This window comes from Aedes aegypti, chromosome 1, assembly GCF_002204515.2.
Source record: "Aedes aegypti strain LVP_AGWG chromosome 1, AaegL5.0 Primary Assembly, whole genome shotgun sequence".
Taxonomy (NCBI): domain Eukaryota; kingdom Metazoa; phylum Arthropoda; class Insecta; order Diptera; family Culicidae; genus Aedes; species Aedes aegypti.
Window position 1 is genome coordinate 269908251 of NC_035107.1, and position 12575 is coordinate 269920825.

General features: G+C 41.0%; 1 protein-coding gene across 2 annotated transcripts in view; it reads left to right on the plus strand.

Annotated features, from left to right (window-relative positions):
- Positions 1 to 12575, plus strand: part of LOC5575787 (cytoplasmic polyadenylation element-binding protein 2) — a 1148023-nt gene that overhangs the window by 694063 nt on the left and 441385 nt on the right. For both annotated transcript variants that reach the window (XM_021837782.1, XM_021837781.1), the window contains one exon: positions 2754 to 2783. In XM_021837782.1, the coding sequence (XP_021693474.1) occupies positions 2754 to 2783 (30 nt within the window). The remainder of the gene's footprint in view (positions 1 to 2753; positions 2784 to 12575) is intronic.

Consider the following 12575-nt stretch of genomic DNA (forward strand, 5'->3'; position numbering starts at 1 on the left):
TTCAGAGGCACGAAGGCCTCTTCCACTGACCTGCGATCGATTCCAATCAGGTTTATATCGTCCGCAAAGCCAAGGAGCATGTGCGACCTTGTGATAATAGTGCCATTTCTTTGCACGCCAGATCTCCTAATAGCACCCTCAAGTGCAATGTTGAACAGTAAATTCGAAAGTGCGTCTCCCTGCTCCAATCCGTCTAACGTCACGAACGAGGTTGACACCTCGTCTGCGATCCGAACACTTGATTTCGAACCATCCAGCGTAGCACGTATCAGCCTAATTTGGTTTCGCCGGAAAACCATTTTCAGACATTATCTGCCAAAGCTCATTTCTTTTCACTGAGTCGTACGCCGCCTTGAAGTCAATAAACAGATGGTGAAGTCAATAAACAGATGGTCCGTTGTCGAATGGCCCTCACAAAAACCAGCTTGGTATGCGCCGACGAAGGACTCCTCGAGCGGTCTCAGTCTGTAAAACAGGATGCGCGACAGAATTTTGTACGCCGAATTCAGCAGAGTAATTCCTCTGTAATTGGCACACTCCAGTCTTCGTGGATAGGATCCCACAGGCTGTCGACGTCTCCAGCAACGTTGACTCTTCACAACTTCTCGTCTAGTTGCTGACGGTACTGCGCAGCTACCCCATCAGTCGACAAGCGTTGTATATTGAAGCGTAGCGTTCTGTGTGTTGTGGAACTCGTGACGCTGGATAACCGCGCCCGAATTTTAGCTACAACGAGATAATGATCCGAGTCGATATTAGGGCCTCGAAAGGTCCTGACATCAATGACATCTGAGAAATGTCGCCCATCAACCAGCATTATATTAGCATATTTATGAAACATTCAATTTCCAGATTAACAAAAAAAATTAGTCAACTTTATTAACCTAACCTCTAGTTTCAACACTATCGTTGTAAGTTAACGGTGTAATATGTTGTCATCACATTTTGAAGGGATAATAAAAGAAAGTCCCTTAATTTTGAACGCGAGGTGATTTCATGCTTAATATTAGCGGTTCACATTTTAGAACAAAGTGATCGTCACGACTTTCTAGAGGTCCGTGGACCCCCGGTTGGGAAACACTGCTATAGATGTAAAAAAAAATAAAACCGTCATATTTCCTTTAAAGATAGCAGCATCTCAATATTCCCATAATGATAATATTGAAAAACTGAGCTGTGAAAAGTACGAAGCATAGAATTCAATATCCCAAGTCTCAATTTCATAATATATAATGCCCACGATCAGCCTCGGGCTGCAAATCTCGTCAATAAAAATATATTGAATTTTGAGTTTCAAAATAAGTACCATTTTAAAGCTCCTAATAAAAAGTAAATGGTTGTAACAACCCTAGCTTGAAGCATCAATAAACTATTTTGAAGTAGGGCAATCAGATACTAGTGAGTCGCATTCAAAGATTTTGTTTCACTTTCTAAATTTTATTAGCCCTGAAATTCTTGCGAACCAGAGTACTCGTTCAATCGTTTTACATCACACACGCAAACCAATGTCATCAATGGTGAACGACGGTGTCTACTTCCGCCATGTAACAACACATATGATGCACAGAAAAAAAAAGTCAAGCTTTATTTTTTGCAGATCCTGCAATAAATTGTAAGTTTGAATTAAAATTCAAACTCCATGTAGATTTACATTGACTGTAATGCAAAATGTATTAGTGATGTTATATCATTGTCTTATAAACCTTTAAAATTGTTATTGGTTAAAAATATTATTTAACATTTTAGCATATTTTTCATTTGAAATATTTCTATGAATCACTCTGCTGATGAACATGGAAAAATAACTATCAGCTTAGATAAAATTAAACGAAAAAATTACTCAACGTAAGAAATGGAACATTGAGTGATATTACATGATACTTGATTTCCATTTAGGTCAGTAAATTTTCTACATTTATATGCATCCAAAGTGGGACTTGTTATGTAAAGTTTTTGTTCTGTGCCTGTCGAATTCAACAGAAAAACTGCGTGACGCACAACAAAGAAAAATGATAACTCGCAAATTTCTCTCTTCCGTTGCCCGATAGCACAATGAAGATAGTGGCATGTCGTTATTTTCCTCCGCGACGATGAAGACTCCTCAAGAGAAGATGTAGCATTTTTCCAGCATCCTTTGGGGTTTTCTGCTTCTCCCAAAAAAAAAACGCACAAAAAGTTTCCTATCGAAAATATCTTCATCCCAACAAATGGCCCACTTGCACGCACAAACTGTCACAATGTGTAGCGCCGCGTCATTTTTCCGAGTGTGCGATAAGAGGGCATGTGAAATAGTAACGTTGGTTGTAGTAAAGAGACAATCACCATCTGGCGAGGTTTCACGCCCGCGATAGCGCAATCTTTTTTTGAGGAGAAGAAGGAGATGCTCCTTCTGCTGCCCGACTAGCAAATCAGATCAAAGTCATATCATAAGAATGTCATATTGACATTAACTATCTCTGATTAATAACATTTAGATACAATTAGAACAACATTATATCATAGGTTTTTATGATTATTACAAAATATGATCGTACCTAAAGAACACATCAAGTTACAATTATGGCAGTTTCAGCCAGTCGGGTGTAACTTTTGGGAAAGGAAAAAATATCGGTACACATGGATCAATTTCAGCGAACGCGCATCACTCCGAACGATTGAGGCAATCGCAATCAAGTTTTTTTTTTCTTTCGTTCACGCTTTCCAGCTGTTACATACCTAGCTGTTACTAACGAGATTCTTTTCTATCGTTTCAGGAAAACTTGACTTCCACGAATTCATACCAGGTGAGTCGGGCTTTGCAGGAAATAGAGTCTTTTGAGTTTTTTTTTTTGTAGAGCGAAGCAGATGTTCAACGGAAGTTTGACGGTTCCGATTTGATTTTCCGAGAGTTGAAATCATTAAAAATTGATGGAATTTGCACTGAAAATTTGAAGGATTGGTCAATGGTTATGTAGAAGAGGTTGGCGTAGGACTACACTGTTTAAGTAAGTTCGATCAGAGTCATGTTCGGGATTCGAACAGAATCCTGTTCAGGACTCGAACAGAATCCTGTTCAGAATTCGAACAGAATCCTGTTCAGGATTCAAACAGAATCCTGTTCAAGATTCGAACAGAATCCTGTTCAGGATTCGAACAGAATCCTGTTCAGGATTCGAACAGAATCCTGTTCAGGATTCGAACAGAATCCTGTTCAGGATTCGAACAGAATCCTGTTCAGGATTCGAACAGAATCCTGTTAAGGATTCGAACAGAATCCTGTTCAGGATTCGAACAGAATCCTGTTAAGGATTCGAACAGAATCCTGTTCAGGATTCGAACAGAATCCTGTTCAGGATTCGAACAGAATCCTGTTCAGGATTCGAACAGAATCCTGTTCAGGATTCGAACAGAATCCTGTTCAGGATTCGAACAGAATCCTGTTCAGGATTCGAACAGAATCCTGTTCAGGATTCGAACAGAATCCTGTTCAGGATTCGAACAGAATCCTGTTCAGGATTCGAACAGAATCCTGTTCAGGATTCGAACAGAATCCTGTTCAGGATTCGAACAGAATCCTGTTCAGGATTCGAACAGAATCCTGTTCAGGATTCGAACAGAATCCTGTTCAGGATTCGAACAGAATCCTGTTCAGGATTCGAACAGAATCCTGTTCAGGATTCGAACAGAATCCTGTTCAGGATTCGAACAGAATCCTGTTCAGGATTCGAACAGAATCCTGTTCAGGATTCGAACAGAATCCTGTTCAGGATTCGAACAGAATCCTGTTCAGGATTCGAACAGAATCCTGTTCAGGATTCGAACAGAATCCTGTTCAGGATTCGAACAGAATCCTGTTCAGGATTCGAACAGAATCCTGTTCAGGATTCGAACAGAATCCTGTTCAGGATTCGAACAGAATCCTGTTCAGGATTCGAACAGAATCCTGTTCAGGATTCGAACAGAATCCTGTTCAGGATTCGAACAGAATCCTGTTCAGGATTCGAACAGAATCCTGTTCAGGATTCGAACAGAATCCTGTTCAGGATTCGAACAGAATCCTGTTCAGGATTCGAACAGAATCCTGTTCAGGATTCGAACAGAATCCTGTTCAGGATTCGAACAGAATCCTGTTCAGGATTCGAACAGAATCCTGTTCAGGATTCGAACAGAATCCTGTTCAGGATTCGAACAGAATCCTGTTCAGGATTCGAACAGAATCCTGTTCAGGATTCGAACAGAATCCTGTTCAGGATTCGAACAGAATCTTGTTCAGGATTCGAACAGAATCCTGTTCAGGATTCGAACAGAATCCTGTTCAGGATTCGAACAGAATCCTGTTCAGGATTCGAACAGAATCCTGTTCAGGATTCGAGCAGAATCCCGTGCAGGATTTGAACAGAATTCAGTGCCGGATTCGAACAGAATTCTGCTTAGAATTCGAACAGAATCCTGCTTGGAATTAGAACAGAATCCTGCTTGGAATTAGAACAGAATCCTGCTCTGGATCCGAGCAGAATTCTGAAAATCTGATCTGTCAATGTCGTTTTTCTATGAAATTCTTAGAGAATTTTTAAATAGATCCCTGGAAACACTCAGAAGCATCTCTTTATCAAGTTTTCTGAAGAATTTTCCAAAAAAGCCCTGTATTTATAATCGTTTCCTATTCTCAGCAGACCATATTCAAAAATGAGATAATCATTTTCTCTGAACCTAAAAAACTGTATCTCCAACCCCTTGAAGTACGATCCACAATTCAGTGCACACGATTATTGAATGGATAAAACCCGAATCGTAATTTCAAAATAATCGGATTTGCGGCGAATTGGACGGTAAGCAAAAGGAACAACCCCTGCAAGACGAGAGGTCCCATTGAAGCAATTGAAGAAATTATATCTGTACAATCATAACTTCTTGTGTTTATGCGTTTTTTGTGAGTGTTTGTCGAGGAAATTTTCGTCGCATTTAGTCTCCCTCCTATCATTTTGTCGGTTCCGGTGTGTTTGTTCTGCAAATGTGCGACAGTGTCGAACGAAACATTTCAGACATACCCCCTTCGGCAGCTGCTTTTCACCGAAAGGAGATTCCGTTCGCTTCATGAATAGTCAAAAAGGGGGATTTTGTTTGATTTCTGCAGGTTGTGTTCATTCACACCACACAATCATGGGGGGAGGGACGAGGAAGAAGATCTGGAGGGGATGGAGGCATAATCTCCGTGAATTTTCTCCAAAGAAGACCAGATATGTTGTGTTGATGTCTTCCGATGCGTGTCTGTATTTCATTTGTCGGGAAAAACACAAAAAGAGCGAAACATTCTGCAAACAGCAAAAAATAAACTGTAATAATTCATTATTTTGAAAAATCGTTGACATGGTGTAAAATAATATATTTAACCTATAAACTTTTGAAAAGAAAACTGTGCAGAATGGATGAGATCGAATCAACTTACGTTCAATTACTGAATCATAGCTAAAGATTACGTCAACAAATTTATTTTTTGCTGTGTGCATGGAGCAATACCAGGAAACTGATGGGAAATGGAATTTGTTTCGGCAGCAGCGGAATGGCAATGGTAATCGAGATTCCGTTTGGCAATTTCGGTCACGGATTGGATGTGTGGAGTTTTCTTTGTTCGAAATGGCTATAGATGCGTTCGGCCCCCACATCCATTTTCGTGATCGCAGAATCTTCGTTGGGGCACAAATCACGCCCACCTCGCCCAGGTGGTGATTGTCTTGAGAAGTTCGCCAGGTCGTTCCGTTGAACAGCAAATGGAAATCTTGAATGAGCGAAAGTTTTCAACCAACCTGGGTCTATGTACGGTCTTACAGCCAAGTTCTGTTTTTTTGTCACGTTCAGGTTTATCAAGATAAAAAACTGGAAAACTTCTCTTCCAGATGATGGAAAACTTCTTTTCCAGAAGCTAGAAAGCTTCTCTTCCAGAAGCTGGAAAGCTTCTCTTCCATAAGCTGAAAAGCTTATCTTCCATAAGTTGGAAAGCTTCTCTTTCAGAAGCTGGAAAGCTCCTCTTTCAGAAAATGGAAACCTTTCTTTCAGAAACTGGAAAGCTTCGCTTCCAGAATCTGGAAAGTTTCGCTTCCAGAATCTGGAAAATTTCGCATCCAGAAGCTGGAAAGCTTCGCTTACAGAAACTGGAAATTCCTTTTTCAGAAGCTGGAAAACAACGCTTTCAGAAGCTAGAAAGTATTTATTACAGAGAGCATTTATCACAGAAATGTGGAAAGCTTCTCTTCCAGAAGATGGAAAGCTTCTCTTTCAGAAGCATTTGAAGCTTCACTTCCAGAAGCTGGAAAGCTTATCTCTCAGAAGCTGGAAAGCTTCTCTACTAGAATTTGGAAAGATTTTCTTCCAGAAGCTGGAAAGCTTTTCTATCAGAAGCTGGGAAGCTTCTCTTCCAGGAGCTGGAAAACTTCTCTTCCAGAAGCTGGAATACTTCTCTACCAGAAGCTGGGAAGCTTCTCTTCCAGAAGCTGTCAATTGTCTCTTCCAGAAGCTGGAAAGCTTCTCTTCCAGAAGCTGGAAAGCTTCTCTTCCAGAAGCTGGAAAGCTTCTCTTCCAGAAGCTGTCAATTGTCTCTTCCAGAAGCTGGAAAGCTTCTCTTCCAGAAGCTGTCAATTGTCTCTTCCAGAAGCTGGAAAGCTTCTCTTCCAGAAGCTGGAAAGCTTCTCTTCCAGAAGCTGGAAAGCTTCTCTTCCAGAAGCTTGAAAAACTCCTCTGCCAGAGGCTGGAAAGCTTTTTTACTATAAGCTGGAAAGCATCTCTTCCAGAAGGTGGAAAGCTTCTCTTCCAAAAGCTTCTCTATCTGAGGCTGGATAGCTTCTCTTCTGGAATTGCTGGAATAAGCTTATATTCCAGAAGTTGGACAGATTCTCTTCCAGAAGATGAAAAATTTCTCTACAAGAAGTTGGAAAGCTTCTCTAGCAGAAGCTGAAAACATTCTCTGCAAGAAGTTGGACAGCTTCTCTTCCAGAAAGTGGAAAGCTTCTCTTTCAAAGGCTGGAAAACTTCTCTTTCATAAGGTTGAAAGTTTCACTTTCAGAAGCTGGAAAGTTTCTCTTTCAGAAGCTGGAAAGCTTTTCTTCCGGAAGCTGGAAAGCTTTTTTTTCCTGAAGCTGGAAAACTTCTATTCCAGAAGCAGTAAATTGTCTCCTTCAGAAGCTGGAAAGCTTCTCTTCCAAAAGCTGGAAAACTATTCTCTAAGAAGCCGGAATGCTGCTCTTCCAGAAGCTGAAAAGCTTTCATTCCAGGAGCTGAATGGCTTTTTTCAGAAGATTTTCTTCCTGAAGCTGAAAAGCGTCTCTTCCAGAAGCTGGAAAACTTCTCTTCCAAAAGTTGGAAAGCTTCTCTTCCTGAGGCTAGATAGCTTCTTTTTCAGAAGCTGGAAAGCTTCTCTAGCAGAAGCTGAAAAAATTCTCAACAAGAAGTTGGACAGCTTCTCTTCCAGAAGATGGACAGCTTCCCTTCCAGAAGATGGACAGCTTCTCTTCCAGAATCTACACAGCTTCCCATCAATAAGCTAGGAAGTTTCTCTTCCAGAAAAAGATGGACAGCTTCTGCTCTAGAATATGGAAAGCTTCTCTTTCAGAAACTGGAAAGCTTCTCTTTCAAAGGCTGGAAAACTTCTCTTTCATAAGCATGAAAGCTCCTCTTCCAGAAGCTGGAAAGCTTCTCTTCCAGAAGCTGGACAGCTACTCTTCCAGAAGCTGGAAAGCATTCTCTTCTAGAAGCTGGAAAACTTCTCTTCCAGAAATTGGAAAGCTTCTCTTCCTTGAGCTTAGAAGCTTCTCTTCCAAAAGCTGGAAAGCTTCTCTTTCAAAGCCTGGAGAACTTCTCTTTTAAAAGCTTGAAAGCTTCTCTTCCAGAAGCCAGAAAACTTTTCTTCCAGAGATTTGAGAGCTTCTCTTTCAGAGGATAAAGAGCTTCTCTTCTGGAACCTGGAAAGCTTCTCTTCCAGAAGCTGGAAAGCTTCTCTCCCAGAAGTTGGACAACTTCTTTTCCAGAAGCTGGAAAGATTCTCTTCCAGAAATTGAAAAGCTTCTCTTCCACAAGATGGAAAGCTGCTCATCCAGAAGCTAGAAAGCTTCTCTTCCAGAAGCTGAAATGCTTCTCTTCCAAATGCTGAAAACCTTCTCTTCCAGAACTCTTCAATAATCTGGAAGGCTTCTTCTCCAGAAGCTAGAAAGCTTCTCTCCAAGAAGCTGGAAAGCTTCTCTTCCAGAAGCTGGAAAGCTTCTCTTCCAGAAGCTGGAAAGATTCTCTAACAGTACTTTGAAAGCTTATCTTGCTTAATCTACAAAGTTTCTCTTCCAGAAGATGGAAAAATTCTCTTCCAAAAACGGGAAAGCTTCTCTTACAGAAGTTGGAAAGCCTCTCTTTCAAAAGCGGAAAAGTGGCTTTTCCAGAAGCTGAAAAGCTTTTTTCCAGACCTCTTCGAGAATCGAAAAGCTTCTTCTCCAGAAGCTGGAAAGCTTCTCTCCTTAAAGCTGGACAGCCTCTCTTCCAGAAGCTGGAAAGCTTCTATTCGAGGAGCTGAAAAGATTCTCTTCTAGAAACAAGAGTACTTTTCGCCCTGAAGACGGAAAGCTTCTCTTTTAGAAAATGGAAAGCTTCTTTTCAAGAAACTGGAAAGCTTCTTTTCAAGAAGCTGCAAAGTTTCTCTTCCAGAAGCTGGAGAGCCTTTCTTCCAGAAACGAGAAAGGTTCTCTTTCAAAAGCTAGAAATATTTTCTTCCAGGAGCTGGAAAGCTTCTCTTCCAGAAATTGGAAAATTTATCTTCCAGAAATTGGAAAATTTCTCTTCCAGAAACCGGCAAGCTTCTCTTCCAGAAACTGAAAAGCTTCCCTTCCAGAAACTGAAAGTTTATCTTCCTGAAGCTTGAAAAGCTTCTCTTCCAGAAGCTGGAAAGTTTTTTTTTTCAGAAACTGGAAAGCTTCTCTTCCAGATAATGGAAAGCTTCCCTTCCAGAAACTGGAAAGCTTCTCTTTCAGAAACTGGAATGCTTCTTTTCCAAAAGCTTGAAGGCTTCTCTTCCAGAATCCCGAAAGCTTACTGTGATAAGCTCGGAAGCTTTCTGAGTGAAACTTAAGAGTTTTCGGAGCCAAGCTAGAAAGCTTCCTGACAGAAGCTCAAAAGCTTCCTGACAGAAGCTCGAAAGCTTCCTGACAGAAGCCCGAAAGCTTCCTGACAGAAGCTCGAAAGCTTGCTGACAGAATCTCGAAAGCTTCTTGACAGAAGCTTGAAAGCTTCCCGACAGAAGCTCGAAAGCTTCCTGAAGAAGCACGAAAGCTTCCTAAAGAAGCTCGAAAGCTTCCTGAAGAAACTAAAAGCGTCCTGAAGGAGCTCGAAAGCTTCCTTAAAAGGTCGAAAGCTTCCTGACAGAAGCTCGAAAGCTTCGTGAAGCAGCTCGAAAGCTTCGTGAAGCAGCTCGACAGCTTCCTGAAGAAACTCAAAAGCATTCCGAAGAAGCCCGAAAGCTTCCTGAAGAAGCTCGAAAGTTTCCTGAAAAACTCGAAAGCTTCCTGAAAAAGATCGAAAATGTCTTAATGGAAGCTCGAAAGCTTACTGACAAAAACTCGAAAGCTTCACGACAGAAACTCTAAAGCTTTCCAGCATTCCGAACTTTTTGACCTGAAAAGCTTCCTGACAGAAGCTGACCAGCTTTCTGATTGATGCTTGAAAACTTATGCCTAAAAGTGTACGGATCTTTTTGAAATTCTTCTGGAACAACGTTCTTATCATAAGAAGATTCTGGCCCGTGTTGACAAAAACGGAACAAACCTGTAACCGGGCGACGCATGCTCAAGTTATGGAAAACAGCACTTCTTAAAACTGCGATAACGAACATGACCGGGGCTCATGAGGACTGCCGAGCGCAAAATTTATGCACTCATTAAATTATAATTAGTGGGAAGTTGTTAATGATTAAACTTTGAGCCCACAAACATGGCCTTCGTCCTGTTTGTTCACTTTTGCAGGATATACCACGACAAAGCGCGCTTCCTCCGTTTCATTCCAGAAATGCTCACCAAATTTTCACGAATATCAGGGCCGGATTGCAACAACTAGGATTGAACCGTTTTCATATTGAAATTCTTGGAAACATCCACGACATGCTGTCACGAAACGAAAGCAGTGGGATTCCACCCCAGGATTGGCACTCCTTCTGTAGCAGTCAAAAGACTCTTCATGTGCCATAAAACTTTTGCACGAAAAGTTGCGCCCGAGTAGTTGCGCTTCTTTCTCTCTATGCGCCTCATACAATGTTGCACATGTTTTATAAACCCCGACAGCGCCGACAGTCTGCCCGTGAAAGCTCCCTTCACTGTCGCTCATTAAATGTCGTAAATTTAACTTTTTGCACTCACACACACAAGTTCACATACACACACCTCAGGGTTTTGAATAGACACACAGAAGATTAAGTTGAGCAAATTTGTGGCAATAATTTGAAATTTGAGAAGTTGTTCAAAAACGTTTCATCTCTCTTCATTATTAAAATAGAATCATTGTTTCCCTGGATGATTTTTGAAAATTCATATGTATTTTTGCCTTACTTTTTTTTTATTTAAACCAGAATAGCTCCTGCACAAAAAAAAACTCAAAAAAATATGTTTAATGGTAAACTTTTATATTATCACCTTTTTAATCTATATTATTATTAGACCTGGAAATGTTGAATAAACTGTCTATTTTCTCATGAAAATTTTAAGACATCTAGTGTAAGACTGGCTCCTCGTTTTGAATGGAAAGATGATCATCGAGGCCCAAAAATAATTTTGGCCAAGATTAACCCAAACTGCTCCTCTATGCGGAACGGAACGCGAAACTCTGTGAAATTCCTCCACTCTGAAGCACCCCAGAGGCACACCGGAAGGCCCCGGAAGGAAAGATGCCTGTTTACGAAACAGCAGTTCTCCACAAAAACGGAGGAAATCGTTAAGAAATTTGAAGAATTTCTCTTTCAGAAGCTGGAAAGCTTTTCTTCCGGAAGCTGGAAAGCTTTTTTTTCCTGAAGCTGGAAAACTTCTATTCCAGAAGCAGTAAATTGTCTCCTTCAGAAGCTGGAAAGCTTCTCTTCCAAAAGCTGGAAAACTATTCTCTAAGAAGCCGGAATGCTGCTCTTCCAGAAGCTGAAAAGCTTTCATTCCAGGAGCTGAATGGCTTTTTTCAGAAGATTTTCTTCCTGAAGCTGAAAAGCGTCTCTTCCAGAAGCTGGAAAACTTCTCTTCCAAAAGTTGGAAAGCTTCTCTTCCTGAGGCTAGATAGCTTCTTTTTCAGAAGCTGGAAAGCTTCTCTAGCAGAAGCTGAAAAAATTCTCAACAAGAAGTTGGACAGCTTCTCTTCCAGAAGATGGACAGCTTCCCTTCCAGAAGATGGACAGCTTCTCTTCCAGAATCTACACAGCTTCCCATCAATAAGCTAGGAAGTTTCTCTTCCAGAAAAAGATGGACAGCTTCTGCTCTAGAATATGGAAAGCTTCTCTTTCAGAAACTGGAAAGCTTCTCTTTCAAAGGCTGGAAAACTTCTCTTTCATAAGCATGAAAGCTCCTCTTCCAGAAGCTGGAAAGCTTCTCTTCCAGAAGCTGGACAGCTACTCTTCCAGAAGCTGGAAAGCATTCTCTTCTAGAAGCTGGAAAACTTCTCTTCCAGAAATTGGAAAGCTTCTCTTCCTTGAGCTTAGAAGCTTCTCTTCCAAAAGCTGGAAAGCTTCTCTTTCAAAGCCTGGAGAACTTCTCTTTTAAAAGCTTGAAAGCTTCTCTTCCAGAAGCCAGAAAACTTTTCTTCCAGAGATTTGAGAGCTTCTCTTTCAGAGGATAAAGAGCTTCTCTTCTGGAACCTGGAAAGCTTCTCTTCCAGAAGCTGGAAAGCTTCTCTCCCAGAAGTTGGACAACTTCTTTTCCAGAAGCTGGAAAGATTCTCTTCCAGAAATTGAAAAGCTTCTCTTCCACAAGATGGAAAGCTGCTCATCCAGAAGCTAGAAAGCTTCTCTTCCAGAAGCTGAAATGCTTCTCTTCCAAATGCTGAAAACCTTCTCTTCCAGAACTCTTCAATAATCTGGAAGGCTTCTTCTCCAGAAGCTAGAAAGCTTCTCTCCAAGAAGCTGGAAAGCTTCTCTTCCAGAAGCTGGAAAGCTTCTCTTCCAGAAGCTGGAAAGATTCTCTAACAGTACTTTGAAAGCTTATCTTGCTTAATCTACAAAGTTTCTCTTCCAGAAGATGGAAAAATTCTCTTCCAAAAACGGGAAAGCTTCTCTTACAGAAGTTGGAAAGCCTCTCTTTCAAAAGCGGAAAAGTGGCTTTTCCAGAAGCTGAAAAGCTTTTTTCCAGACCTCTTCGAGAATCGAAAAGCTTCTTCTCCAGAAGCTGGAAAGCTTCTCTCCTTAAAGCTGGACAGCCTCTCTTCCAGAAGCTGGAAAGCTTCTATTCGAGGAGCTGAAAAGATTCTCTTCTAGAAACAAGAGTACTTTTCGCCCTGAAGACGGAAAGCTTCTCTTTTAGAAAATGGAAAGCTTCTTTTCAAGAAACTGGAAAGCTTCTTTTCAAGAAGCTGCAAAGTTTCTCTTCCAGAAGCTGGAGAGC